This window comes from Gymnoscopelus microlampas (assembly GCF_963454915.1).
Source record: "Gymnoscopelus microlampas genome assembly, chromosome: 2".
Lineage (NCBI taxonomy): Eukaryota > Metazoa > Chordata > Actinopteri > Myctophiformes > Myctophidae > Gymnoscopelus > Gymnoscopelus microlampas.
In genome coordinates, this window is record NC_139939.1 from 32,641,833 (window position 1) to 32,669,779 (window position 27,947).

Sequence of the window (27,947 nt, forward strand, 5' to 3'; positions counted from 1 at the left end):
GTCTATCCTGTGACACAGCCTACTGTTTTGCTTGCTTTTTTGTTCTGTTCTTATGGAGTATGCTTTTTAACATAGTCCACAGGATGTTTTACAAGAGAAGACACGGGAGAACAGTTAAGTGGGTCTCTTTAAAAAAACAAAAACAAACAATTGTCAGTATTTTGAGTGTCAAATGTTGAACTACTGAGTGAGTTTATGACTGGGACAGTCTGCTCTGGATTGTGGCTATTGTATGTGAGTTTCCTATGGGTCAGTGGGCTCTGCTCATGTAATCTAGGTTACTGTTGTCTCCAGGATAAGGCATATTGTACAGTTATTCTTATATTTTACCACAAAGTTGCATCATCATCATCATGTTTTTATGTTGTTTGATGAAATGGCCACATTGTTCAAAATCTATATATTTAGCACATGTTGTCAGTGTTATACTTTCATGGTCTGGTGACCGTTATTGATTAAAGAAGGCACAATTAGTTTGATCCGTCAGATAGCCATACTGTAGTGATTATCTGTTTTAGGTCTGTTTTACGTGGTAATCTGAAATGTATGGCACAAACTGACAGAATTGACTTGTTGGAGTCAGGAATACTCTTTTATATGCCCTATGTTCTGATGAGAGTTATCTTTTCTTTGAATTTTCTTGTAAAACCAGAATTATCACTAAAGAGATCTGTGTTCTGACTGAATGCTTTGTTCTTGGTCAATCTAATCATGATTCTATATATTTAACACATGTTAATGCACTGTAATCTACTACTGTCTCAGTTTGTGAGGATTGTTTTTCTCATAGAAACATGAGAAAGTAGAGAGAATAGCTTCAGTATGCTATGTACTTCTCTTTGAATTTAGAATGATTCTTATACGTTTATTATAACAAAATAGTTCTGTGCTGCATGAAGTTGAGTTACATTTCATTTCTAATTATTGATATGTTCCTTCACAGATGCCAGCTATGTTGGAGCTCAGACACAGGAGGACCTCTGTAGTGTGACACCAAGCCATCCTACTGTCTAGTCTGCAGTGGGACATGAGGTTCCACCATTTCGGTGGTGGTGGTGAGTCCCGTAGTCTGAGATCTAAAGTGGGGAAGATGAAGAGGCTGCTGTTTAGGAGGAGTAATTGTGTGGATATCCACATGGACATGGAGCCAGGCATTTGGCTAAGGAGCTTCCAGTTGCTGGACACCGATGGACAATCTGAGGTAAGTCACTGGCGTGCAGATTTCCTTGATACCGTCTCAGCAATGTAATCCCATGAACCACCCTCTGTAACTTTCCTTCTTACCCCGGATTCGAACCTGGGTCTCCTGCGCAAGTGCTGACATTTGAACCCCTGAGCTAATAGAGCCTGCCTGCATAGTACAGCTTTAAGGTGCCTTTTTTCAAAGCAGTAGCTGTGGTAGTAGTACTTTTCCTTAGCTATAATAGTGATGCCATCTCCAATAAGTACTTTGGGAAACTGATGTATTCATTTTGTGTTTCATTGTCTCCAGTTTTGTTTTGTTTTGTTTTTCCATAGCAATGTTTTAACTTGGTTTCAGCATCTTGCATTGTTCTCAACCTGATGGCATTTGTCACAGTATAACAACGTTTTCCCTACTGCTTCCTGCTGTCTACATTTTAATACAACCACAGTAACAGTACATGTTTTGAAATGGTAGTTGTTGTTTTTTTGACTCACCATGGTCACAGTTTATGAAAAAGGTCAATTGTGTCGGATGATTAAGCTGTCAGGGACACAGTCACTCTTATACTGTAGGGGCAGCTCATAGCCTTATAAATACTTTAAGCAAGGGAGTATGCAGTTTAACTTGTAAGGAACCTGAAGAGTTTCATTCCGTAATGAACACTGGAGTGGTGACACCTGTTTTCATCATTGACAGTACAGCATGAAAACATGAGATCATGTGAACAATAGCATGGACTCTGCTTGTCGCTTCCTCTAACTTAGAACTGATTTATTTCAGTCTTTCACAGTCGGGCAGCAGTAAATTACTGGGGACCATTTCACAGCTGGCATGCAGTAGATGCACTGTAAAATCCTGAGCGTTCATTTAACTCAGCGACAAATGTACAAATGTAACCAAATAAGCCCATACATTTGTAAACTCTCTGAGTTACAAATGGACAAATTAACACTGGACAATGTACTGTATCTTTCAGAATGACTATTTAATGCATTGTAAGGGATGCCTCATTCTTAGTTGACTGTTATTTTCAGTAAGTGACTCTTTTGGTATGACAAAGTATAAATTAGGCATTAGTGTACAGCATAATGGCTACCATGATGAATGATGTTGGTTTGACGTCAGACTCATTCAGCTCTACAGTTTCACTCAAAACATCGAACAGTAAGAGCTATTTGTGGAACTTACAAAGAAGGAAGTGTTCCAGGAAGTATCTGTCAATCCTGGAGTGCTGTTCCCCCGATAAATGGGGTCATTTTAAATATGGCTATATCTAAGGTTTGAGATTCATATTTTTAATGGAATTACAAGTTAATTCAAAAGAGGATTGATGCGTGTGCCTACAGTATGTGCTTGTGCATGTATGCTATGCATGCTACTGTCACCTCATCACCCATTCATTTATCAAATGAACACTAATTAAGCTCTCAGTGTTCCTTTTATCCTTTTGTTTATCAGACATGAGCAAACATAGAGGGATGGGTTTGGAATTTTCGGTGGAGAGGTCGTGAACTCATTAGTAAACAGAGTTTTTCAGTCTCCTCGTTATTGCTAGAAAGATGCGCTATGCCTAACGAGAAGTAGAACCTTGATGAATAACATGGCATCTGCTCTTCTATGATTAGAACTATGTGGCACTTGTCTTTCCACTGTTTTTTTCTCTCTAGTTAAATACTATGATTTCATGAAAACATTGTTTAGTTGTTTTTTGGTCTGTTTAATTGCCAGTACGGCACTGATTGAAATAAATTTAAATGATCAAAGTTGTTGAAATGAATCATCATTATCACTCAATGTGCGCTATAGATTTTAGTTGAAACAACATTTTAGGAATCAATCAGACTTGTTAACATGTACTCACTACTTCCTAGACATCATGGATATTCAAGTGGACATAAAGTTGACTGGATTCTCTGAAGAAAGTGGGTGCTAAATAGTAAGGGCCACAGGTGCCCACAGTAGTGGCGTCATGTACTGTAGTGGCAGGTCTTTGTTGTTAATCTGGAAGAAAATCTGTGGTAGCACCTTTTCTCTTCCATCTAATATAAATTAATTATTTCTTTCAGCCAAATAACCTAACTGTGAAACTTTTAAACATAATGTGATGTTATCAGACATTGAGCATTACTACTATACAGGTATTATTTGTGACCCACATACCCAACTCTCCAGACTGCTGTAGAGAGATTTTTGTACCCTCGAATGTTATGAATATTTCCAGTGATTGTCTCTAGAATCTTCATACCAGATGCTAAGTGTACAAAACGACAGTCCAATGTATATCTATTTGTGGATCAGGCATCTGTTTTGTGGAGAACAATCTCTTGGGATAGGAGACTGTGTCTCTAGTTCCCAGGAAGGAAAAATAAGAAATTGTTTTTGTTTTATTTTTATTGGCAGGAATGTTTGCATAAGGAATTTGTCATGATGAGGTTGATGCATTATGCTGAATGTAAAACTATTTATTCAAAATATAAAGATAAGCATAAAGAAAATAGAAACTGTAAACATACAATCGACATTCAACTATAGCAGCTGATATAGCAACATAAATAGATAAATAAATAGTGGGCCTAATTATTACACAATAATTGTTGTACTTAGGAGTATGCATCAAGTATACTCATAGCTCTATATTCACATGTAGGTCTATGGGAATTCGGTGACATGCTAGCCTAATGTCGTTCTCTCTATTCGTTTACAGACTGGTAGCCTACTAGCTAGAGTCTATGGCTCTCAAAGTGGGGACTCTCAGGAGTCCTTGATGGGGTTCTAAATGGACCCTTAAGTCAGACAAGTCATTTCATCATGATTTGTGTGCATGGGGATCTCATCTTAAACCAGCTTAGTGCTTAATGAGCTTTCCAGTTTAGTAGACCTTGTATTGTGAATTTGTACTTCCATGTACTGTTATGTACTGTCATGTACTGTTCTCATGTCTTACTAAATAAAGTACATCAATCAATCAGACTTGTAAGGGTCCATTTCGTTCCATTTGTATACTGTCAGAGTTACAGACTTGTCAAGTCTGTAACTCTGACAGTACACAAATGGAACCAAATGGACCCTCCTTAACGGGTACATTTGGTTCCATTTATGTCAGAGTTAAGGGGGGTCCTTGAAATGTAAAGGTTTGAGAACCACTGAGCTAGACTACCTGATTTTGGATGGTACGTTTCCTCACAAGAGCTGCAGCATGTGTGTGTGTGTGTGTGTGTGTGTGTGTGTGTGTGTGTGTGTGTGTGTGTGTGTGTGTGTGTAAAGCAAAGTTCGTTGTTTACCCAGGGTGTCGGACTAAGCACGAAGCTTGTTTCCAGCCGGACCCTGCATGGAAGCCTTGCTCAAGGGCTATTCAGCGGTGATTCATGATTGATGTGATGAATTGGGGAATCGAACTAGGGACCTTCCGGTATCAAGGCCGCCCCTCTAACCACTAGGCCACCGCTGCCACTGCCACACTGTGTGTGTGTGTGTGTGTGTGTGTGTGCCTGCCTGCGTGCGTGCGTGCGTGTGCGTGCGTGCGCATGTGTGAGAGGGGGGGGGGCTGGGAGCACACGCGGGCGACTGACTTTGCGTCATTGTTTGGCAACAAATCGTATCCAAGTTACAATTATTGCTCACCGTATTTTAGGCTATGATTTGTAACACAATTATTTAAAACATCTTAGGCTGCTTGCTTGGTGACATCAGTTGGGTCTCCGACCGGCGACCTTTTATACCGGCCCGCCCACAGCTTTTCCACACAGCCTGCCTTGAGAAAAGCCATGTGAGCCTCATGAACCGTTTGAAAGTCATCATAGCCTCAGCCCTCAGGTCAGAACAGCCAGCTCTCACCGAAACTGCAGAAAAGTAGAACATGTTTCCAAGGACTTTGCGGGTTCTCTCTTTAGAGTTTTGATTAATGTGTCAGTCGCACGTTCTGTTGCTTTAACGTGAATGCGTGAATTTAACGCAAATTTTAAAATGACGATGATGGCAGATGTAATTCGAATTAAAATGAGGAAGACTCAGTGACATCTCATACAATAAAAATCCTGCCGACCGGCCACTCGGGTCCTTTTTGGAAAAACATTGGATTTGTTCTGCAGATTCCCAAAAGCTACAGCATGGGGAAATGGCATTTATCCATGGTAGGTTATAAAAACATGTTTTGTTCGCTTCGTATGATTGTCGATAATATATATGTATATATATGTGTGTATATGTGGAGCATATACATACATACCATTTATGCGCCTACAGGCAAACTTGCAAACTTAAATTTGCGTGGTGTGTATGTGTTCATCTAGTTGAATCGAGTTTAGATTAAATGTCCGACCTATATCTGACATGTAACAATTAAGCACCTACTGTATAGCCAGGAGTGCATGTTTCATAACGCTATGCTGCTTTCACCGTTTTAGTATTTTCTTTTTAGGGAGAAACGGCTTTAAATGAATTAAACATTTTCTGGAGAGGCTGAGCAGTGAGAGCACCAGCCATTTCAGTGTAGGCTAAAGTGTCCTGTATTGCCTCGCATCTTATTTATGGATCAACATGATTTCATGACTTGAGTCAGACAGACAGTGATTGAAATGTATTACAGTGTGTACTAAAAGATTGTTGTTGGCCCACTGAGCATTTAAAGACTGCCAAACATGCTGTCATCATCACACAAGCAGAGTCTAATTCCTGGGTGTGTCTCTGTCTCTTCATCTGTGAGTTCAAGGCTGGGTTAAAAGTAAAAATTGAAATAATTAATATAATCTACATTTTGTCTGACTTTTACCTGTGTAACTAATTGTTTTCACGTTTGGACAGTGTGAATGTGATAAAAATGACTCATATGTAGGCTATATGTAGCCTTCTGGTTATTATTTAATGTAATTAGGATTTTTTCTTAACCTGTCTGGTTAAATAAAGGTAAAATAAATTTACATTATAGATGAGAAACTGAAAGACATTAGTGGAAAGGGTTGGTGAATGGAGCATAAATTAAGTTTTAGAATTCAGGCGTGGCTCCACTTGGTGTCATGTTACTTTAGGTGGTGAAGTATTGTTGGAGTAAACAAGGATCTGAGTTATCACTCCACCTTCAGATTGTCATTGTGTGTGTGTGTGTGTGTGTGTGTGTGTGTGTGTGTGTGTGTGTGTGTGTGTGCGTGTGCGTGTGCGTGTAATCTCATATATTACTTGGCCAATCAGCATCACAATTCCTTGTGCTTGCTGACACCAGGCCAAGGACCTCAATTCTTGAATATTTATCATATCAGAAAACTACATCCGTTAACCACCGAACCGCCAAGACACATTGCTTTTTCACCACGGTAATAAAAAATCAACACCGCCCCAGCTCTAAAATAGTAGAGGCTATGGGATAAGCGTCTTTCCAGGTTAACCAATTACAATGCTCCTGTCCCTCCTGTATGGTATGTACCGGAATTAGCCAATCAATCATTTAAGTTCAACAGTACAAGCCAACATTAGATTAACAAAATATGCATTTATAAACATGACAAGATACCCCCAAATTAGGAATGTCAATGTCCGTGCATGCACACACATTCAGCTCAGTAAGAGCTAATTCAGCCTTTGAATGCCAACTACTTGCACTAAAACTAATACAGCGCAGCTTGAAATCACAGATATGAGCATGCTGGATTAGCATAACAGATTTTGGGTGATGTGTGTGGGACATCCTGAGAGGAAGACAGTAGAGATGATGTACAACTAGTAATCACATGCTTTGTTTTTAATATTCTATTTGTACCACGACTTATTGTGTTTAATTTGTTCGTAGATTTACAGTATCTGTATACTATACTTGAAAGTAGTGCTGGGCATTATATTGATATTGTGATGTGAGACTAGGTATTATGTTTACTTTGTATATAATATTGTGAATTGTGATATGGCATAAGTGTTGTCTTTTCCTGGTTTTAAAGGCCGCATTACATTAAAGTGATGTGATTTTACCTTACAGTTCTAGATTATAGGCATTATTGATGATGATTTATCAAACCATCTCATTGTGTGAATATATTGTCAAAGCACAAATAGACATCTCATTATCGTCACATTATTAACTTTATTCTTCCATACCCGGGCGGGGACCTCATTTCTATTCTTAGAAAAGATTCAGTATCCTACTATAATTCTAGTAAGCTGACGGTGGGTGGGTGGGTGGATGGGGTCTTGGGTGTCCGATCAAACTGCGCATGCGTCGTTGTGTGCCAGGTTTCGCGAGAGAAACAAGCAGCGAGGTCTATGAAAACGAGGCCAAACCAAACGAACCCTATAACACCAACATTGGCCCTAAAGCGCTTACAATCGGCGGACATGGCAACACCGACTCTACACCATAGACCCCGCCCACTCTCTGCTGTGGAAAGTAAACACTCCAGATTTGTTTCCCCACACACGATGCACATTAGCTCCATAAAGAACGGTTCTATGTCGTTCTCTTCCAGGATCGGGCGAACGTCCGCCAAGGCTCCGCTGTTTACCCTTTTGTATACATCGTATCCCAAAACTAATGGTAGATTCTAAACCGCACGGATGTTTAAGGTTTGGTCGGCTGCATAATATTTTAGGTCGCCAGCGAAACTACCCGTTTAAATCGCTTATTTAGTCAGCCTGTGGCCATGTTTCCCATTGTAGCCAAACCGGGAGCAGTAGTGGCAGCGGACGTAGGGTTTTTTTCCGGGTTCAATGGGAAACATGGCCACAGGTTTCGCGAGAGAAACAAGCAACGAGGTCTATGAAAACGAGGCCAAACCAAACGAACCCCATACCACCAACATGCAACCTGATAATAATGTCCAAAGCATGTCTGTGTATGTTTACATCCATTACTGTGTTGGCGTTAGTTGGGATTAATGTTTATTAGCCAAACCAAGTTACTATGAGCCGTTAGCGTGATGCTAAGCTAACGGACGTTTGGCGCTAGCATGCGGCTAACGCTAATGCTAACGTCGTCATCGTGACTTAATCAACAATGTAAACGTTTCATCAACACACTTTATGAACCTTACTGTGGTTAATATTATCAGTGCTACCCAAGTAGTCCATTGAAAAGTATTATTTTGGTGTATTTTGTGTATTGTAACTTGGACACTGTAACTTAATGGTAGCTGGGGCGACGCGTTGTTGGCTCATGGTTCAGAATGCCTCATGGGTATTGTAGTCATTTTCTGCTATTTCGGTTCTACTGTGATAGACTGTGCTACATTACCTGCTGTTTAATTGTGAATCATATATGCTATGAATATATGGTAATACAATGTTTATTTTCCTGTATTTCCAGGTTTATGACCTGAGTCATCTATGACCTGTGTGTCATCTGTGTGTCCAGTACTTTGTACTGTGTTGGTTAAAAAAGACAAAACACGAGTTGTGACAAAGACGTGTGATTCTCTGATTAATGTTGTTAGTGGTGTAAAATGCCATCAAAAATATACTCAAGCCTGCTGCAGGGCAACAGAAAATAGCAAGCCTATTTTGCTCTTTTATATAGCAAATTTTTATATATATACGAGGGGACGCGCGCCCTTCACCGGGTATGGTGAAGGGCGCCCTTCACCGGGTATGGTCTAGTAGAGTAGAATTGCATACTGTGCCCGTCTCTTGTGGGGAAAAAAGTCAAAACCTATGATGATTATTCACATTATACATTCTCTCGTTGTATCGACTTGAGTGAATTAAATATTAGTGGAAGTAAGCACTGATGGCTTGTTTAAATCTGAAGGACCCCCTGTGGTCCCTGAACTGCACTTTGAGAAGCTTTACCTAAGAGCACTTTAAAGGTTCAATACTGTACAATCAGAATACAGTATATCGTCGCTGATGGGCAGAAACCCATATATAAATCAGTGCTATTGAACACCCTTCTGAACACCAAGTCTGTGTGTGGGTTTTACAAATATTGAACCAATGAAAATACATTGGATCCTCAAACTGTCGGTCAAAACACCTAACTTTGGAAATGATTGTTTTTTCCAGCATTGATTAGAATGATTAGTCGGATGGAAAAAACCCTATCTCCACATTAATGGTCAAAAGCCTCCTAATTCAACTTGAGTTGTATTTGGGTAAAATGGTGATAATATAAGGACACATTCAAGTATCTGACAATGTATAAAGTCACCATACCAACTTTGATGAGGCAGTATTGTGGTGTTCTAATTTTCTCATTTCCTGAAAACTTAATATTTTGGACATAGCTGGCTTCTGCCCGACAGCAGAGATATGGTCAAAAGCTGTACATGACATTTTTAACATTAGAGAAATTACAGTTAAGTTATTCAAACACTTATTCAGACATTGTCTGGACAACCTCAGTTCCAAGACTCTCCCCAGCCATACTTTCTTCTCTTCTCTCCTCCTTTAGGACCCAGTGCAGGAATGGGGGGAGGAGGTGGAGGATGGGGCTGTGTTTGGCATCACACTGCGCAGGGAGCCAAACATGGATACATCAGAGCCCCCTCCAGCCTCTGGCTTCATCCAGTATCACACAGTAAAGGTGCGCAGACTAAAGGCTGGCACCCTGGAGCGTTTGATCACCCACTTGCTGGACCCGGAGCATCGGGAACCTGACTTCACCCATGTCTTCCTCTCAACCTACAGGGCCTTCACCTCAACCAGCTCCCTCATTGAGCTGCTGTTTGAGAGGTGAGAGACCAGACTCCCACTGTCTAAAGCTCAGGTAGCCTTCAGGGTTCAGCCATTGTTTGAGTAAATGGAAGGACTGTTAGGAAACGTTGGGCTGTTTTAGCAGACGGATATAGCCAAGGACTAAGGATTTATGCCCATTTATACATAATGGCATAAATATAACACCGTAAAGTAGTTTTGTCAGTGTAACACAGAATTTCATAAAAGGAAATTCAGTCACACCATAGTTGATTACAAACTCTTTGCCAAGAGAAAACGAATTGGTAACCCTTTATTTTACTACTACATTCCTAGAAACTATATTTTATTACCATCTGCTTTCCAAGTAGATAACTGATCCAGGTAGCTCAGTCAATAGAGCACTCGCCTTTGGACTCGGTGTATGAATACCACGACTTGGGTTATTAAGACGCGCGGTAAAGGGAGCTGATGGTACAGTAGGTGTTTCGCTCCATCTCCGCAATTAATCTCCCAGAAGTCTAAACTCCCTCTTGGCTGATACTCACAATAAGCCACTCCAGCCTACCTATTTACTTACTTAAAATAAAGGGTTACTAACTAATGTATTTCCTTCTAATTTATTTAATGAGCAACACAAGTTCAGTCGGTAAACTACCTAGCTGATTGGACCACTAGTGAGCATTTAAAAGCAAACCAATCATTCACACGCTTTAATGTCAAGTACAGTATGTGGTGTACTCTGCCCCAGTTGACTCCCCATCTTCAGACTAGTGTTGTCACTCTCAACCGCCTCCTCCCAAGCGCAAATTGGTTAGATCTGCTATTACTGTTTTATTTGGCCACGCCCTCTCCAGCTCCAGCTCGTTAGATCTGCTTTTACTGTATGTGCCTTTGGGGAATTATGTTACTCCTGACCAAAGTCTATACACATGTATGCAACAGTGAGCCATAAAAGCAGATCTGGTCTACCAAAACCAAACCTAAACCAAACCTAGGGTCATAGCCATCAATAAACCTATTCAATCAATAGTTGAGTTGTCCTGACTGGAGCAGTTGAGATGTTTATGATGCTATACGTTTTTATTTCCTGTGACTAAGTGCCTCATTGATTATTTTTGGTATGGGACAAAAAAAAATAGTATTTTAAGATTTGACTCATCTTAAATGATCCTTTGGTATTAATTCTACTACTCACTGTGTGTCACAGAGGCAGGCTGTGGGAAGCTCAAAATGCACCTGCCGATGACAATTGGCCAGGATTTCTGAGACACAGCAAGTAGACAGAAAGGGTAACATCTTATAGCGAGGCCGATATATGGAGATAAGGTGACAATGGGATATCTTTAAACACTGTGGTGGTGTTCATTGATTGTTGCATATGTTCAATCAATATCTACAGGTGGTGTGATTTTTGGAATGTCTGTCTGTTATTTAAGAATGTCCCACTTATCCTCATATCACATATGTCATTGGCATTGTTTTTTTTAGCACTTGACTTTTATTTCCATTTTTATACATTCTGTAATCACATTATATGGACATGCGTACATACACAAAACAAAAACAGACCAAAAAAATTTGCATCACACATGCAACATCATCAGACACATCACAGAAAAACTTACAAAGGCATCACAGACACAGGCAAACAAAGATCATTATTCCAAAAGCACCAGTCGTCCATACATAACCTTCAGGACACTCTGGTCAATAGCGCAAGGAGGACAGACAACCAAGTCTTTCAATCAAGTCCAGTCCATTGACATTAAAGGAGAATTCCGGTCATTTTAAGTGTTATGTTTGATGTGTGTCAAATCACTTACCAACGTAGAAATGAAAATCGCGTTACTCTACAGATCCCCCTGTCGACCCCCACCGTTGGCATAATAGGAGTCGCCCGCATAGCAGCAATTCGCCTATTTTAACAAATGTAAAGTCTGTTTTTTTCTCCTAGTACTCATTGTGGAGTCCCATGATAACGTAACAGGCGCTAAAACTCCCGACAAGCTAACGGCTAATAACAGAACGAGCTAACGCTGGGGCTGCTTATCTCTCTGCATGGCAGCCCCAGGTTGCCAGGTCGGGAGAGAAACCGGCAACCAGCATTAGCTCGTTCTGTTATTAGCCGTTAGCTTGTCGGGAGTTTTAGCGCCTGTTACATTATCATGGGACTCAACAATGAGTACTAGAAGCAAAAAAACAGACTTTGCATTTGTTAAAATAGGCGAATTGCTGCTATGCGGGCGACTCCTATTATGCCAACGGTGGGGGTCGATAGGGGGATCTGTGGAGTAACGCGATTTTCATTTCTACGTTGGTAAGTGATTTGACACACATCAAACATAACACTTAAAATGACCGGAATTCTCCTTTAAGGGGGGACCGCATCCCCAATCACTCTGGGCAGCTGCAGTACTACCGGTGTCCATCTGATTCATTGGCATTGTTAACATGTAACCAACCATACTTAAAGTTGAACCGGTTTTTAGAACATGACAGTCTGAGAGACATCTGTCAAGTAGCTACCCCTTAAAAGCTGCGGTGGTTCAAAAATCGTATTACTTTGAGCCAGTCTCACTGACTTAATTGAGGTAAACCGATGAGTTAATTGAGAAATTACATTTGTTTACAGTTTTTGTGAGTTCAGTTTCATAAAAATATTTAAAAATAATTTACCACAGCAGATCCTTGAAAAAAATATACTGTATTGATGTATCAGTGGGCTTTAATCCAAGACCATAAAATTGTCCAAACACTGTTTCGTCCATCTGTTGTATTCTAGCTATTTCCAGTCTGTGCTGTCTTGCATAATAAAGGCCATCCTGTATTGGCCTATGGTCATTGCTGTTTAGTTGATAATTTAGTTGTTAAACAGACTCCCTCATATCTGTGCTACTGGTGGCAACAGGTTTCCTGTGGGCTTAAAGTGATGTCACTTTCAGTACAACCCTAAGCAGCGAGTGTGGTTCCTTGGATGGTTGCCTGTATAAATGTGTGTGTGAAAGGGAGAATTTAACGCAAATTGTAAAGCGCTTTGGATAAAGGTGCTATAGAAATGCAGATCATTTACCATGTTAATTTGTACATGTTTCTCTTATGAGTCCATCCATTACATTACAGGATCCTAATTTAACAGGCAAAAATAAAGTCTCCCTTTGATATAATTTTAGCATAGCAAGAACAAGATTATCAGAGATCTAAAATCTAAATTAGCATGGTTAAAGATTGTAGCCTACAGTATATGTGCGCTGCTGATATAGGCCACATTTTGTCCTTTGTCTAATTAGGGACAAAATTGGCGTCCCTTCGTTGTATTTAAGAGTTTCGTAAAGTTAAGATTATGCATGTACAGTATCTGTTAAGGTTAGTGTTGTTTCAGTATTTAGACCTGGAACCCCTACAGGGTATACGTAACTATACATTTCAATCCGGGAACAACACGGTTCAGGAATCTGCCATCAGAATAACCACTCCAGGGGAGCCACATGTGCACCGTTGTTCCGATCCGCACCAAACCTGGCACTAAAACTGTTCAGGGGTGTGCCTTCAGAGTAGTCATATCAGGGGCCACATGTGTGCCCCAGGGGCCACTTTAGGGCCCCTTGGGTGCCACAGGCGCACCGTTGTTCTGATCTGCACCAAACTTGGCACAATCACTGTTCAGCGGTCAGCCATCAGAATAGTCATACCAGGGGCCACATGTGGCCACAGGCACACCTTGATCCAATCCGCAACAAATTTGGCACACACACGTTCAGGGGTTAAACATGAGAATAGACACACCACGGGCCACACCTGGGGCCATGCAATGTCCCCAATAGTTTGTAAAACCATGCATGTAATCTCTGGGTGGTGTTTTTGTCTGGGCTGGGCACTCCTCCCACCAGCAGGAAGGGCAGAGCACAGGGTCAGCATCCCTGCAGCTGGTACAGATTCACTAAACTTGCTGAAGGACACTTCCACAGGATGGACACTTGGGCTCATTGGGAGACCTTCCTGTTGCAAGATGGTCTTCTAACCGGCCAATCCAATATGTTGGCACGTTTTATATTCTAGTCTTTTCTTACTTTCTGCACTGGAATGTTTTATAACTCTTAACAGGACGGTGAAGACTTACAGAAAAGTGCGTGCAGAGAAAACCTATTATTGTACACACAGGACCCAAGCCAGGAATTCAACTGGGAACATTGTTTACAGCACCTCAATTTGAATGTTTTTGAGCTGATGGGTAATTTAGTTTGGTCTCTTTCCATAGGGATGACTCGGTTGCCAACCTCGATAACACTGTCTGCCTAAGAAGGTAAGCGCAACCATTATTTATAAAACAAACTATCAATTCTATTAATCTGAGAGTATTCACCTGTGGATGTCTTTAACTTATATTGGGATTTCCCGACCCAGAGTATTAAATAAGAGCACAATGGCTGCCATGTGAATGTAATCAGTTGACACTTTTTGATGTTCCTGACCATCATCCCCAGCCCCCTGCTGCCAGTGATCAAACTGTGGCTTCAGGAGTTCAGTGAAGACTTCTGTGAGCCCCCTGAGCATCAGGCCCTCCGCCTACTCTGTGGCCATCTGAGGCATCGTCTCAGCTTTAGACGATTGGCTCGGACTGCCGAGAGCCTGCTCAAGAAGTTCCAGGAACAAGGTACACAAATAATAGAAGATATTTAACAAAAATAGGGTCTATAATTCTGTTTTTGATTCTTGTAATTTATGAATTACAAGAATCGTTCCATGTATTTGACAGATTGCACTTCGCGCAGTGAGTCCACATCAGAACAGAATGGTGAATCTCACCAGCCAGAGGAACATGGCCATGAAGAGGATGGAGGAGAAATGATCAGCAAGAATGAAGACGGACTGAGTTTCATGGACTTTCTTGTTAAGGACGTGGCAGAGCAGCTGACCAGATTGGATGCAGTGAGTAATCAGATTATCCATCACTATTCTTTTCTACAACATTGCAGTTACAAAAATATTAAAACCTAATTTCTGTTTATTTTTTAGGGGGTCTACCAATTTCCTCAATCTGTACTTAAATGATACGTCCTTGTTACTTCTCCTGTAGGAACTGTTTGTGCAGGTGGTGCCCTTCCATTGCCTTGGCTGTGTCTGGTCCCAGCGGGACAAGAAAGAGAACCGGAACCTGGCTCCCACAGTGCGTGCAACAATTGCACAGTTCAACGCCGTCACCAACCGTGTCATTACCTCACTGCTCTGCCCAATCACGCCAAGCCCTGCCACCTCTTCTCCTCTCTCCTCCCCCATCTCAAGCTGCTCCTCCCCGCCTACAACCCCAGGCTCTCCCCGTTCTTCTCACACTAGTCCCACTCACAGAGCGCATGTCCTAGAGAGATGGATTGCCATTGCCCAGGTCAGCATCAATTATAATATTGATACACCTTTATTTGGATTGCACCTTTCTTAACCCATTTAGAGCTGAGGCCGCTTCTAAAAACGCCTTCTAAATCCTGACCTAAATATGTGCTTTACAGAATAAACTAGAAAGGTTTGCCCGCAAACTTTGTTCATAGCCACTTGGAATGGGATCTGAAAAAATCTAACTGATACATCTTGATCACATGACCCCAGAGTCTGGACAAAATCTGTAGGAGTAGTAGCAAAAGGTGTGTTTTGAAGAAAACACACTATGACTGAATATTTAACTTGGCACAAACGGGGCCTATAAGTTGCATCATGATCCAAGGAATCCAGGGGAAAAAAAGATGTTCAAGAGTTAAAGGCCAAAACGTGAAGTGGGCTATTGTAGCGCCACCATGAGGAGATTTAAAAAATTGGGATGGAGGTTCTTCCTTGGCTTAGTGGGAATGTGTGTTCAAAGTTTCCCAGAAATCGGGCTCTGCATTCATGATTTTTGTGCAAAACGGCCACCCCTACAAACTTTGGAATGCCAATTGGAATGGAATATGAGAAATGACGTCTTGATCACATGACAACTGAGATAATGTATACCGATTTTCGTGAGGTTTGGACAAAAGCTGTAGGAGTACTTGAATGTATTTAGCATAAATTTGTCTCATGATGGCACTATAACTGGCTGATTTGAAAAACAATTGGGTGGAAATTCTTCCTTGGCCTACTGGGAGTGTGCGTGCAAAGTTTCCTGCCGATCAGTCCAGTGATTTATTTTTTGCATGTTCGCTCTATTTGTAGTTTTCATGAGAAGAGAGAGGATAGAGGTAGAGTAGAGCAGGAGAGATGAGAAGAAAGGAAAAGAAAACAGAATACAAACAGGTCAAATAATTAAAGATATACATAACTAGAGTTTCGGGGGGCTACGCCCCCCTCAACCCCAGCCGCGCACGGGGCCCAGCGTGGCCGCGTGTATATTGGGGATGGAGGCGAGTGTTAGGCGTGCAACAGGCGGGGGGGGAGGTAGCAGTGTGTGCTGTGGAGGCTGTTGCTAACTTGCTATGAGGCAGAGAGGGAGGTAAAGAGTAGACAGCGTGGCGACGTGCACAGGGGAGCGGATAGTGTGGCTGTAAGTACAGGAAGAAGTAGAGGCAGCGTGTGTAGACATTGTAGTGACCTGAATGGAGCGTGGTGGTGGAGAAGAGACGCAGCAATGCAGAACTGTTGTTGCGCGTTGGCGACGTGTTGGTGAGCGTTGGCGGCGTAGAAGCATGTGTGTGTGTGAGTGTGTGTGCTGTGTGTGTGTGGAGAAGGGACGTTGTGCCGACTGTATGCAGTGGCGTGGTGGTGAGGAAGAGGGGGTGGAGGGAGGGGTGTTGGTGTTGCCAGGTGAGCGTGTTGTAAGCGCGGCGGGCGCGAGTTTCAGCGAGGTGTAAGTGAGGCATGTAGGGAGAGAATGTAATAGTTATGCAGGGGGTCCGCGGTCAGCCCGCTGGTGGCCGGACCCCCTGTAAGTGTAGGGGCGCGTGGGGACCCCCGTAGAAGAGGGCGGGGCCCTTGGGATGGGTGTTGTTTGTTTGATGTAGGTGGTTGCTTCTTTCTGGCGCTGGCTGTGCAAACCTGGCAACCCAGCGCATGCTGGCGGTGGCGTTACACCAGAAATGGTTCCTGGAGAAAATGGTGACCAAAAAAACATTTTGGAAAAAAAGGAAAAAACCCCCGCACCGGCTGCCTGCTGTTGTGGTGATTAGGTCGTGCGCACGGTAAACGGTACGAAGCTGCCTCCCCTTCCGTTTTGTCCGACATTTGGTGAGTAGAATTAATTATGTTGCGCGGTGGAAAAGGTGTAGTGAGCAATGAGATGTCCCCTACGCGACGCGTAAATTCAGCGCGGCCGCCGTGGCGAGTCAGTTGGCGACATGTGGTCTGGCGGTGCGTTGTTTATTCGATAACAGAGCTGTGGGGTGTCCGCACCGAGGGTGCGGAAGTCGGTCGCCATTTATATAGTTAGATATACAGATAGAGTGTGTAGTAGCAGTTATGTACATAATGTTTAGAACATTAGCGTCGTATGTAGGTGTGTGCATGTAATTTCAGGATCGTTAGCATCATATGCAGGTGTATGCATAACATGCTGCTTTGAGGTGAGGTTAAAGAAAGTAGCAGCAGGTAGTGTTCTTAAAGTGCAGTTCAATAGACCAGTTTGAGTGACAAGGGAAGATGCTAACCACACATATACAGACAAATCCACCCGCTATGAGTTGATGCGTTTTCCGGATTAAATGGTAGAGGGCGGATAATGGATCATATAATACAGTCATAATGTTTCAAATGGTACCTTTGTGTTGGTCTGTGATGTTTGTTGAGTGAATCCTGACAGTTCTCTCTGTAGGAGTGCAGACAGCTGAAGAACCTCTCCTCCCTGAAGGCCATCGTGTCGGCCCTGCAATCCAACGCTGTCTACAGACTCAAGAAGACTTGGGCTGCTGTTAGCAGGTCAGAGAGGGAGACTGTTTAGGGAGATTAATTGACCATATCCACCTGGTGGCCATTTGGCACTTTCTCCACACTCTTGAGGATATATATTTTGAAATCCTGAAAAGATAAAGCGGCAAACACAATTTTTGTTTAGGACATTGCAGATGAGATTGAAAATGTATTTGGGTAGAAAACCATGAGTAATAGTACGTAGTTGCAGGGGGCACCCCTTCAACTCTTTCCTGTCGTAAGAAGTTGCTGTGCTGAAGCTTATTGAACTCACATTTCATTATAATATCTTTGTTTTCAGGGAGAGTATGGCCATCTTCGACCACCTGTGTGAGACCTTTCCTGATGAGAACTGTGTCCTAACCAGCAGAGAGTTCATGGTGGAGGTAACAACAGTTGTTTTCGGCATAGTTTCATAATAATGTTGCTCTGATGATTTTGTTATCACAAATACAGGATCAAACTTTCCAGAGAGCTGCCTGTCATAGAAACTGTTGGCCAAATCACGTAATCTGATTGGTTGATAGTTGTGTTATATAATGACCATATACCATGGTTATGTATGAAGTCTGCCTTTACAGTTCTATATCACTCTACAGCTAAGAAAGAAACCTGTTAACCTGCGCTCACACCAGCACTGACTTTGTCCCTAGGTGTTGCCGGCAAGTTGCTGTTACCTAGCTTCCGCCATACGGTTGCTCAATATTAATTAATTTCACATTGCTTCTGTTATGGAACAAAATCTCAGTGTGAAGGATTGACAAAGTTTATTAAGAGATCATCAGCAGCAGCAGGTCTCACTAGCCTTGTTTGCTAAGCCAGGACTGGCAAGACTTCTCTCCCAAGACCCAACATGGCAACAGCCTCTACTGGGCAGAAGCCTCCCTCAGGTGCAATCCTTCTTATAGTTGTCCACTCACACAGAGATGCCGTCCTTGAATGGTCATATTCTATGACACTAACAATAATAGTTTCGCTGACATGTTTATGTTGAGAATAGTAGAAGTGCACGAAACTCTAATGAGTGCAACAGGAGTTTGTGACCAGCCCCTTGCTGTGGAGCCAAACATTCTAAACAAAGTTTGAATAGAAATCATGAAATAATTGAACAAATAATATGCACATTTGGCATTCTATAATGTTCCCACTACACTGCCATGCAGTTATAGGGATTGTTTGTGCAGGCAGTCGAGAACTAATTGTAGACATTTTTCTTGTTATGAAATTGTTATTACAATGTTTGATTGTTATTAAATACTTTTAATTGGGATATGTATATTATTCTCATGTTGCTATATTTGGTAGCTGTTTTATAAAAGCAATAACTCAACTCCAGGCCATGGTATATTGTCATTATAGATCACATGGGGGTTGTCGGGGTGGTGTGAGTTATTGCTTAAATGTTCCTCTGTCTACAGTATATTCCATTTCCCCTGTTACTCTTGCTACTTTGATCAAATAGCCACCCCCAGTCAAAATCAAATGATAAGAATGTTTGTACAAGGATAAGGCTGTAAAAAGGTACAAAGAACAATTGTACCTTCACAGCCAATGCAAATAAATTGAGCTGGAAATAAGGGTAGATTGTTGGAGACAGATACTAGACATTGGACAAGCTCAGCTCAGTTGCTTAGCTATCGCTCAAATCAAATTAAAGTACACACAATATACACATAATACAAGTACAGTACATAAACCTATGAATGAAGCCAACACAATATCTATAGTAGGACAGATGTAACATTGGCTGTAGAACACATGCTTAAATGTGTTTCTGTGGATTTGGCATCTGCCTCAAACATGGGGCACACCCAACAAAGTAGTTGGCCTGCTGTATACAATAATATATATAACCATCCACAGTGTGTTTTTTGTATTTTTCTGTTCAGGATGGGACTCAGACTGAGGATCACACAACATCTGACCCCAAATCACCCAAACACTGCCCCTTTGCCAGGCAATTGGTGAGAGTGATGTTCAGACTTGATGCTATTCCTGTGGATTTTCCTTTTAAAAATCCAAAGACCAAAATAGAGTGGATGTTTGAGTTTGCCAGCCAGTGCAAAATGAAATGCAAGTCTATATTCGTCCTGGGCTGCATCAGCAGTTCTACTTCTCTAAAAGTCACATGCAGTTTAACTAGACTCAAGGATAAAATTACCGTACTGCAGATATACAGTAAACTTAAATAGACCAGTTCCCCCTTTTTGATCAAACTGCCTCCCTCCTCCTTGAGTTGAGCTAAACATGACTGTTACTCCTGACACTTATGTATACAATTAGGTTACAAAATACACACCGTTTGACACAGTGCATGTATAAGAAACAGGACAAAGTAAAAGCCAATTCTTTATTGGCAAGAAGGATAAGGATTATGATAATTATTTTGATGGTTTGTACATTGACTATAGTAAAATGACATTGTATGATGTATTTTCCTCCTCATTGTCTGTCAGAGTTCCAGTGGTGGTATCGTTCCTTACCTGGGCACGTACCTGACTGTACTCACCATGCTGGACACAGCACTTACAGACATTGTAGAGGTGAGAACACGTCTCAATGCTGTGGATCAGAAACTACTAAAAGCACTTTTATGGCGCAGTGTAATTCACTGTATTTATTGTTTCCCATTCTGAAGGGTGGACTCATCAACTTTGAGAAGCGCAGAAGGGTAGGTGTCACCTCCTGGATGAATGCTACTAATATCACTAAAACACAAGACATATATATATTTTTTTAAACTACTGAGTTCTTATCTATGTGGTTGATTTTTATTCTGTTCCAGGAGTTTGAGATTCTCTCTCACATCCGCCAACTGCAGGGGTCCTGTTCACAGTATAGCCTTCCAGTCAACCCTGATATAATCACCTGGATACAGGCACACACACTACTCACAGACCAGGAAAGGTGAGAAACACACACACACACACACACACACACACACACACACACACACACACACACACACACACACACACACACACACACACACACACACACACACACACACACACACACACACACACACACACACCACATGCATATAAAATAGCGCAACAGATAACTTTGTGGCATTGAAAATCTAACCACTCTCTTGTCTCTGTCTGCCCTCTTTCTATCTGTCTCGTTATGCTCTAGCTATGAATTGTCCCGAGATCTGGAGCCCCCCATGGACCCCTGTCCCAGTTCACCCAGCTTGTGGAGTCACCGTCTGCTCGCCAAGAAACACGCCACGTAAGTCTGATATGAGTCCTAACGGGCAGGCATACTCCGGCCCTTCTGACTACAGACACTTTGATGTAAACTCTCCTCATTGCCTGATAACGTAGGTCAATTATGTCTTTTTTTGACTACAAGAACTAAGTCAACCACACTGTGCTGTGTTATACATTTCACAGGTTCTGGATGTGTTTCCATACGCTACAGCTCACTTTCACATACTGTACATTTCTCAGAACCTAATTTTGGCCCTGCTCAGGAGGTACTGTAGTACTAACCCTGAGACCTGGGAACCCATGGGAGGAGGTGTTGCACTGGAATAGTCTTAATTCTTTCAAAAATAACAAACAGCAGATCTTAAAGCTCACAATGCATCACAACACGTTGTGTCAGTTGGTAGATCTGCTATTTTTATTTTAATGATTTACCTTCAGGGATGGTTCTAGTAATAATGGAAATGGAAACAAACAATCTCAGAAATTCACAGGTCGTGGAAAGTTTCAGATTTTGGCAGGTTCTGGGTTATCCTTTGTAGTCGAAATGAGCCATTAGCTTACTTGAATAATCATAGCCTAGAGTCACAAAAGCTACTCTGAGAAGAGATTTTAAATGGTTCCATTTAGCACCAATAAGGGTTCATTGCTGAAATGTGCCCATGTGTGCAGGTCACGGACAGCCAGTGAGAGCTCCAGCAGGAGAACCCACTCTGACCAGATCAGCGTGTCCTCCTCTGGTTCCAGCAGTTCAGAAATGGAGGATCTGTCCAGTCCACAGCCCTCACCTCTCAGACTCAAACTCAAGGTGTGGACAGTGGTGAAAACACATTATTCCTTTTTGCTTTTTTTTTGTTTTATGACTGGTATCTTTGACTGGTATTTATAATACAATTGGCCATATTCACAGGGTGGCCATTTTGCTCTTATGTCACCCCTTCAGGGTGGGAAACCCCACCCTAAAGAGGTGACATACTGTAAGAACAAAATGGCAGATGTGTGAATATGATCAATTACATGTCCTCTGTCCTCTGCTCTTCCTGTTTCAGTCTCTCTCAGGCTCTCTCCACAATGTAGCCGAGGACTTCTCCTCCTGCTCCATGTCGTCCTCATCTCCCAGTCCTTCCATGTCCTCCTGTAGCTCCTCTCAGCCTGACCTCAGCTCATTGTCCTTAGTCATAAGCCCAGACCCATCTTCCTGCTCCCAGTCATCGTTGCCTGTCTACAACAAGCAGGTTGCTGACTCCTGCATCATCCGGGTCAGTGTGGAATGTGAAAACAATGGCAACGTCTACAGGAGCATACTGGTAAGGAGACTTGGATATCAGAAGTATGATACAATAACACCTATTGACTTGGTTTGAAGACATGCTGTAGTCTGAGGAAAGTTAAACAAAAGAAAATATAAGATATGACTCTGGCCATTCAGCACTTGTAGTAGTACTGTACAACAGAAATGTACGTCAATTTCAATGTACCAGCTGTAAGAGCTGAAGAAGAGATCAAAATTGTACAAGCTGTCACTGGTTAGAAGAAAATTATCTGATGTAATAGAATTCTCTGCATGTCTCAGACGTGATTATTGGGTGTTTACAAAATGTTTTAGTCTGTTTGCAAGGGTGGCACTGCACTCTGGCAGCATTATCTCACTAATATCGTATCTTATCCTGCTATGTCAGTTCATCCTTATCCATTGTTCTCCATTGGGTTGACCAATTGATCTTTAATTGACGTGCAGGGATTGAGGAAGCACATTCTTCACTTTTCCTTCTCACATAAACTGTTATTAGTATTTTTGCCACTGTCCCCGCAGGCTAAAGTGTTTGTAGTCGCGGACCCCTAGCCTGGATGGACGGTCAACGCCACAGTTTTATTGATTGTTGGTTGGTTGTCAGGGTGACATAACGACCAGTCGTGGCCCGGCATCCCTGGGTATGGACTACTAGTCCTTAGAAACAGGTTGCACTCATCCTTCTTTCATTGCGGATTGGCTTTGAATCCAACAGCAAAACGTTTCAGGCATTCATTTTTTCTAATGTATGGTTTTACGCTTCTGCTGGCGACAGCCGTTGCAGGAGATTGTACGTTTGTACGTACAGTGAATGTGATCGCTCAGGAATGCATTAAGGGTATTTCTTCAAATTTGGCACCAACGTTCACTTGGACTCGAGGATGACAACATAACTCAAGAATTCATAATTATGCTAATTGTGACACAATTTCACAGAAATGTCTAATAGGATCACATTAAGTAAAGATTTTGGTTAAATATCACTATGACCTCACAAAACACGTTTTGTCTATAACTCAAGAATTAATTTGCTAATTATGACACAATTTCACACACATCACGTCTAATAGGATAAAATGACGAAGTGATGACATTTTATACCCAAAAGGTCAAAGGTCAACTTAATCTTCTGCAATTACATTAGAAGGGGAGATTGTGACCATATTTCACATTTGGTCAGATTGCTATCTTTGATGTGGTTACTAAATTATTGACACTAATCTTGGGTGACCAGTGCTAGGTTGAAACTGTGGCGATTGTATAGATCTTCTGTGGTTGAAGATGTGTGTGACGTATCCACATTTTAGAAGCTTCTTTGCAGCAACATCCATATTTGAAACATGGTATATAAGCCTAGTGTCGTGGCTACAACGTTGTGTTCTATCAGAATCATTAAAAAAAAAAAAGTATGTGAATTTGATTTGGTGCCACTTGTATGGGTCCCCCCCTCTTCATTTTACTCCTGTTCCTCTGGTAGTCCAGCACAAGCTCATTGGTTTTGCTGTCATTGAGCTTCAGTTCACCATTTGACAAAGCTTCCTACAAGTCCTCTGTAATAAATATTACCTAAATGAAGACGGCATGTTTCTCACAGGAAATTATTCACTGTAATCATACCTGTCAACATAGTGATAAATGTCACTAAAATAAATAGTCTTCACTTCATACAGTCAGACAAAGGATTGTAAACTGCAACTGGTTGGCAGAGGCATTTGTATTTAGAAAGTTGAAACTGTACTTTTTCTCTGTACTGACACATGCGTACTCTCCTTAGCTAACAAGCCAGGACCACACACCCCAGGTTATTCAAAGGGCTCTGGAAAAGCATAACATTGAGGGTGTCAGCTGTCATGACTACAGTCTCAGTCAGGTGCTCACCAATGACAAAGGTAAGTTCACACCACCACCTCCTTGCATTTGATCTAACCACAGTCTGCTGCTCCATTCCTAGAATCAGGAGGATGGATATTGTAGTTTACAACACTGTTATGACCCCAAGTTTTACTAGGGGATGGTGGGGAGATACATTTTTGAAAGCCCAGGGAAAAAGAGGAAATGATAACAAATTACATTAAAGATGTTAAGATTTTATGTACAGAAGCAAAATGAATAACAAACTACTAAGTTACCAATGCTCTGAACAATAAATAAAAGATGCTCTCCAATATGTAAACTAAAATATACACAATGGCCGTTCAATAACTAAAAACTACTCCAAAACTCTCAAAGGAAGAGCCATAAGTTAACAGGTAACACACAGGGGAACATGAGCTATGGGAATCACAGACACAAGTGAACTAAATCATGATTAATATTTATTCTTAAGGGCTTGCTGATGTAATCACGCTTTACATTTGGCAAGAAGTAATTGGACTATTAGGGACTTCTGACATAAAAAATACACAAAGATTATGACCAGGGGTATGCTCTATAAGTATACATACAGTATACTATAGATATTTGTCATTTCATTGGCACTTTAAGCCCTAATCTTTTCAAAATGTGTCCTGGACGGCTGGCGTAGCGGTCCGGGCACCTAGGCACCTGGCGGCGTGTCGACCTTTGCTGCGTGTCACTCCCCATCTCTCTCACCCCATTTCCTGTCAGTCTACTGTATACTACCAAATAAAGGCAGAAAAGGCCCAAAGAAAGTGTCTTACAACATTTCCGAAAATAGCCGATATACAAGCTTTGTGAGCTTGTATCAGAGCATGTGAGCGGAGTGGAACGGGTGGAAATGCCACTCGGCGCTCCAGGGGGCTGGTTTCACGCTCACTATTCGCTCATGTTGACCCCCCCGCGCTCCGTCGCTCACGTTGATTTGCGCACCTCCCGCTCCATGCTCCGCTCAAACCGGGCCGCTCAATAGTAAAAAAAAAAGAAAATATTTTTTTTTTAGAAATTCTAATGAAATCTTGATCAAGGACGTGCTCTGTGCACTGCTGGATGTCTGTGTGTCTCTGAGTCCGTGCGACCGGGCATGCTCAAACATTCGGTGCGCAGCCCCTGCCGGAGCGGCTTGGAACAGCAGGCGGTCCTCGCTCCGAGTAGCGCTCCAACCTTTTTTCTTGTATTGTAGATATATTTTTGAACAGAATTTGAAACTTTTTGCCTATAATAACATGGCCAAAATGTGGAAACCATAGTTAAAGTAATGCTATAAGTAATGCGTCAACCTTGTTTAAAAACGTAATTATCTTTAAAAAATAAAAAGATAAGCTCAATCTTCTTTTTTTCCTTCCTATATGTAATACCTTCCTCTTCTTTTCACTTCAGAACTCCAAATTCCTGATAAAGCAAACGTATTCTATGCAATGTGCACTTCGGCCAACTATGACTTTATCCTGCGCCAGCGCTCGAGGAGCTATGGCAGACATTTGGGCTCCTCTTCCAGCCCTGGGACTCAACCCAAGGGACGCCTGGCCAAATGAACAGCCGCACTCCTGGCTAGTTATGGGATAATAACTGCATCTGGAAGAGTTCAGTGAAGAGAACCAATACTATGTTCCTGCAGTGCAGGAGGAGAAATGCAGTCCTGAAAACTGCAGCCTCCTGCGCTGCAGCAACGTGCTACTTGTAGAGACACATCTGGCACAATCACCCACTAGTTCTCTCTGGGTGTAAATCTCATCTACACATGTAACTGCAATATTAAAGTTTCCCTAGTCACTGAGAATTTTGAGTACAAATTACCTTACGGCACTTTTCTCCAAGACACAATATCTACTGACTGTGGAATTCATAAGATCTAAATTGCAAGATGGTGAGCGAACAAATACTGTATGGTTTGGTGGAAAACATCTAGGCAATCTGAAGAGACGCTAAGGACACAAAGATAAAATGTGAGTATGTGGAAAAGGACATAACAAAAAATCAGCAGTTCTCTCAGAAGCAGTGAATTGTCAAATTAATTTGATAAATCTGCCACATTATACGTGCAATGTTATTTTTATTCATAATTTTCTTTTGCCAAGATGGGCAACTAATATCAGCCAATAAGCTTTGGTATTTCGGGAGCTTTTGAATGCTCAAGTATTAACAGAACTCCACTGTAGCAGTGACTTCCCATTTTGCATTTTCCATTTGTTCACAGTTGTCCACACCTGAAACTAGTTATTTAAATACAGGGATAAAGGAATGGTCAACCTGTCAATAACACTCTAGGGAGGTAGCCATACATTTTTGCAGAAGGAAAGGTACAGAATACATTTCATCACCTGGAGTCCCTTGCCATGTAGTAGGACCCTGGTCCATATGGAGGTCTTCAGAGTTGGAATTTAATCTGTATTTCATATCACAAGGGCCACAGAGAAAAGACAGCCCATGTGACAATGATAGGACGTCTGTTATCAGTTAACATTGAATTCCCACAAACATCTGGGTCATATCTGAAAGATATTCATGTGATGGTTTAATTGTCCTTAGCCAGTGAAATGTGGCCAAAACTGTAAACATTTTACCATCTTTGTTTCACATACTAATTAGACAAAGGTCTGTGCAGTGGGTATTCCTAGCACAAATAGGTTCTTAGAACTAGCAATAGTAAAAACGTAATTTTTAATTTAATTAATTTAATTTTAAATGTAATTATGGTAATTGTTTTAATACATTTTAACTTTATGCATTTCAATGTTTAGGTTTTAGAGTGTGTTTGTGGTATTAATGTAAACATGTTAGTTTATATACGTATACATATTTTATTATCTTGGAGGGATTCTCACCTCATAAGGAATAATCATTCTGATTCTCCTTGAGTTGTCAGTACTACATTTGCCTTTCCTATGCTCATTCTCAAGTACGTTTTGTACTATATAACCCTTAGTAGTGGGTAATAACATAACTGGTATTTGATTATTACATGTTGTAATGTCATTTCCAAACAGTATGAAATCATAAGATGGGATGTCTCTGTTTATATTGTTTAGTTATATCTGTTTCGTGTTGTATTTAAGTGCCCACTTCTGAGTATGATCTCATCAAGTGAAAGTAATTCTATATGTCACTTTGTGTGTACATGTGCATGGGTGTATGCATGCTGGCTTTCTAATTTAACGGACTATGACATGCTTATTATTTATACTTTGAAGTAAAGGAGTCTTCGGTTGAACTTCCTCCTACATATTGATATGGGGTGGGTCACTGTTGCACTTTCCCCTTTAAATGTACTGTTATAATTGGATCATGGAGGCTGATCACTTTGGTCTGCAATCAAAGGCGATTTTGCTCAAAGTACTGTATGCAAGTAAAACAGGCTTTACTTTTTTAATTTTTCATCAGTGAAATGGGTGTAGCTCACTTCAGCTGGAAATAATACATGACAGTCACAGCTCAAATATGATTGGTCTTGATAAGGAATAATATGATGTTCTATCTATCATTTTGTAAACTCTCAGAGATGATATAAAAATATATTTGCAGACATTAATTTTGCTCTTTCTTTCTCTGGCCTTATAAGTGACCGTGATCATCGTCATAAAGTGTGTGGTGAGCCTGTATGTTTTACTGTTTAATTTCCATCCACTGTAGGCATTTTATTTATTGTAGAGGTTAGTCTAAGCACTTGTATTTCATTGTCAATTTTTGTGATGATGAAACATTAAAGGCAATTTCCTCAAACGATTGCTCAGTCATTGTTCTCGGAGTGCACAATTTGTTAATTGTACCCCCCACAAGTTAATTGCTATTCAGAATATGACCAAAGTTGCAGAGGCATAGTTCTGTGACACGTTTTCTCATTCAACTTGACTTCAATCAGAACAGAATATGCTATCAATGGCCA

The 27,947-nt window shown here is 41.4% G+C and overlaps 1 protein-coding gene across 4 annotated transcripts; it reads left to right on the forward strand.

The window, feature by feature from the left end:
* Positions 1-27,787, forward strand: rgl3a (ral guanine nucleotide dissociation stimulator-like 3a). Of its 4 annotated transcripts, none has more exons than XR_014602447.1 (18): positions 1-113; positions 944-1,201; positions 9,555-9,835; positions 14,055-14,099; positions 14,281-14,450; positions 14,553-14,725; positions 14,874-15,179; positions 17,571-17,674; positions 17,967-18,051; positions 19,555-19,629; positions 20,122-20,208; positions 20,304-20,336; positions 20,451-20,572; positions 20,804-20,899; positions 21,550-21,685; positions 21,927-23,366; positions 23,409-24,057; positions 25,445-25,479. XR_014602447.1 is itself a non-coding variant. In XM_084080772.1 (18 exons), exons 2-18 carry the CDS (start codon positions 1,028-1,030, stop codon positions 25,597-25,599), a joined length of 2,415 nt encoding a protein of 804 aa, XP_083936898.1. In that variant the 5' UTR covers positions 1-113; positions 944-1,027; the 3' UTR covers positions 25,600-27,787. The 4 variants fall into 4 exon arrangements, 3 of the variants coding, with proteins under 3 accessions (XP_083936898.1, XP_083936899.1, XP_083936900.1); XM_084080772.1 differs by having other exon boundaries at positions 21,927-22,184; positions 23,943-24,057; positions 25,445-27,787; XM_084080773.1 differs by having other exon boundaries at positions 16-118; positions 21,927-22,184; positions 23,943-24,057; positions 25,445-27,787.
* Positions 27,788-27,947: the final 160 nt, after the last annotated feature.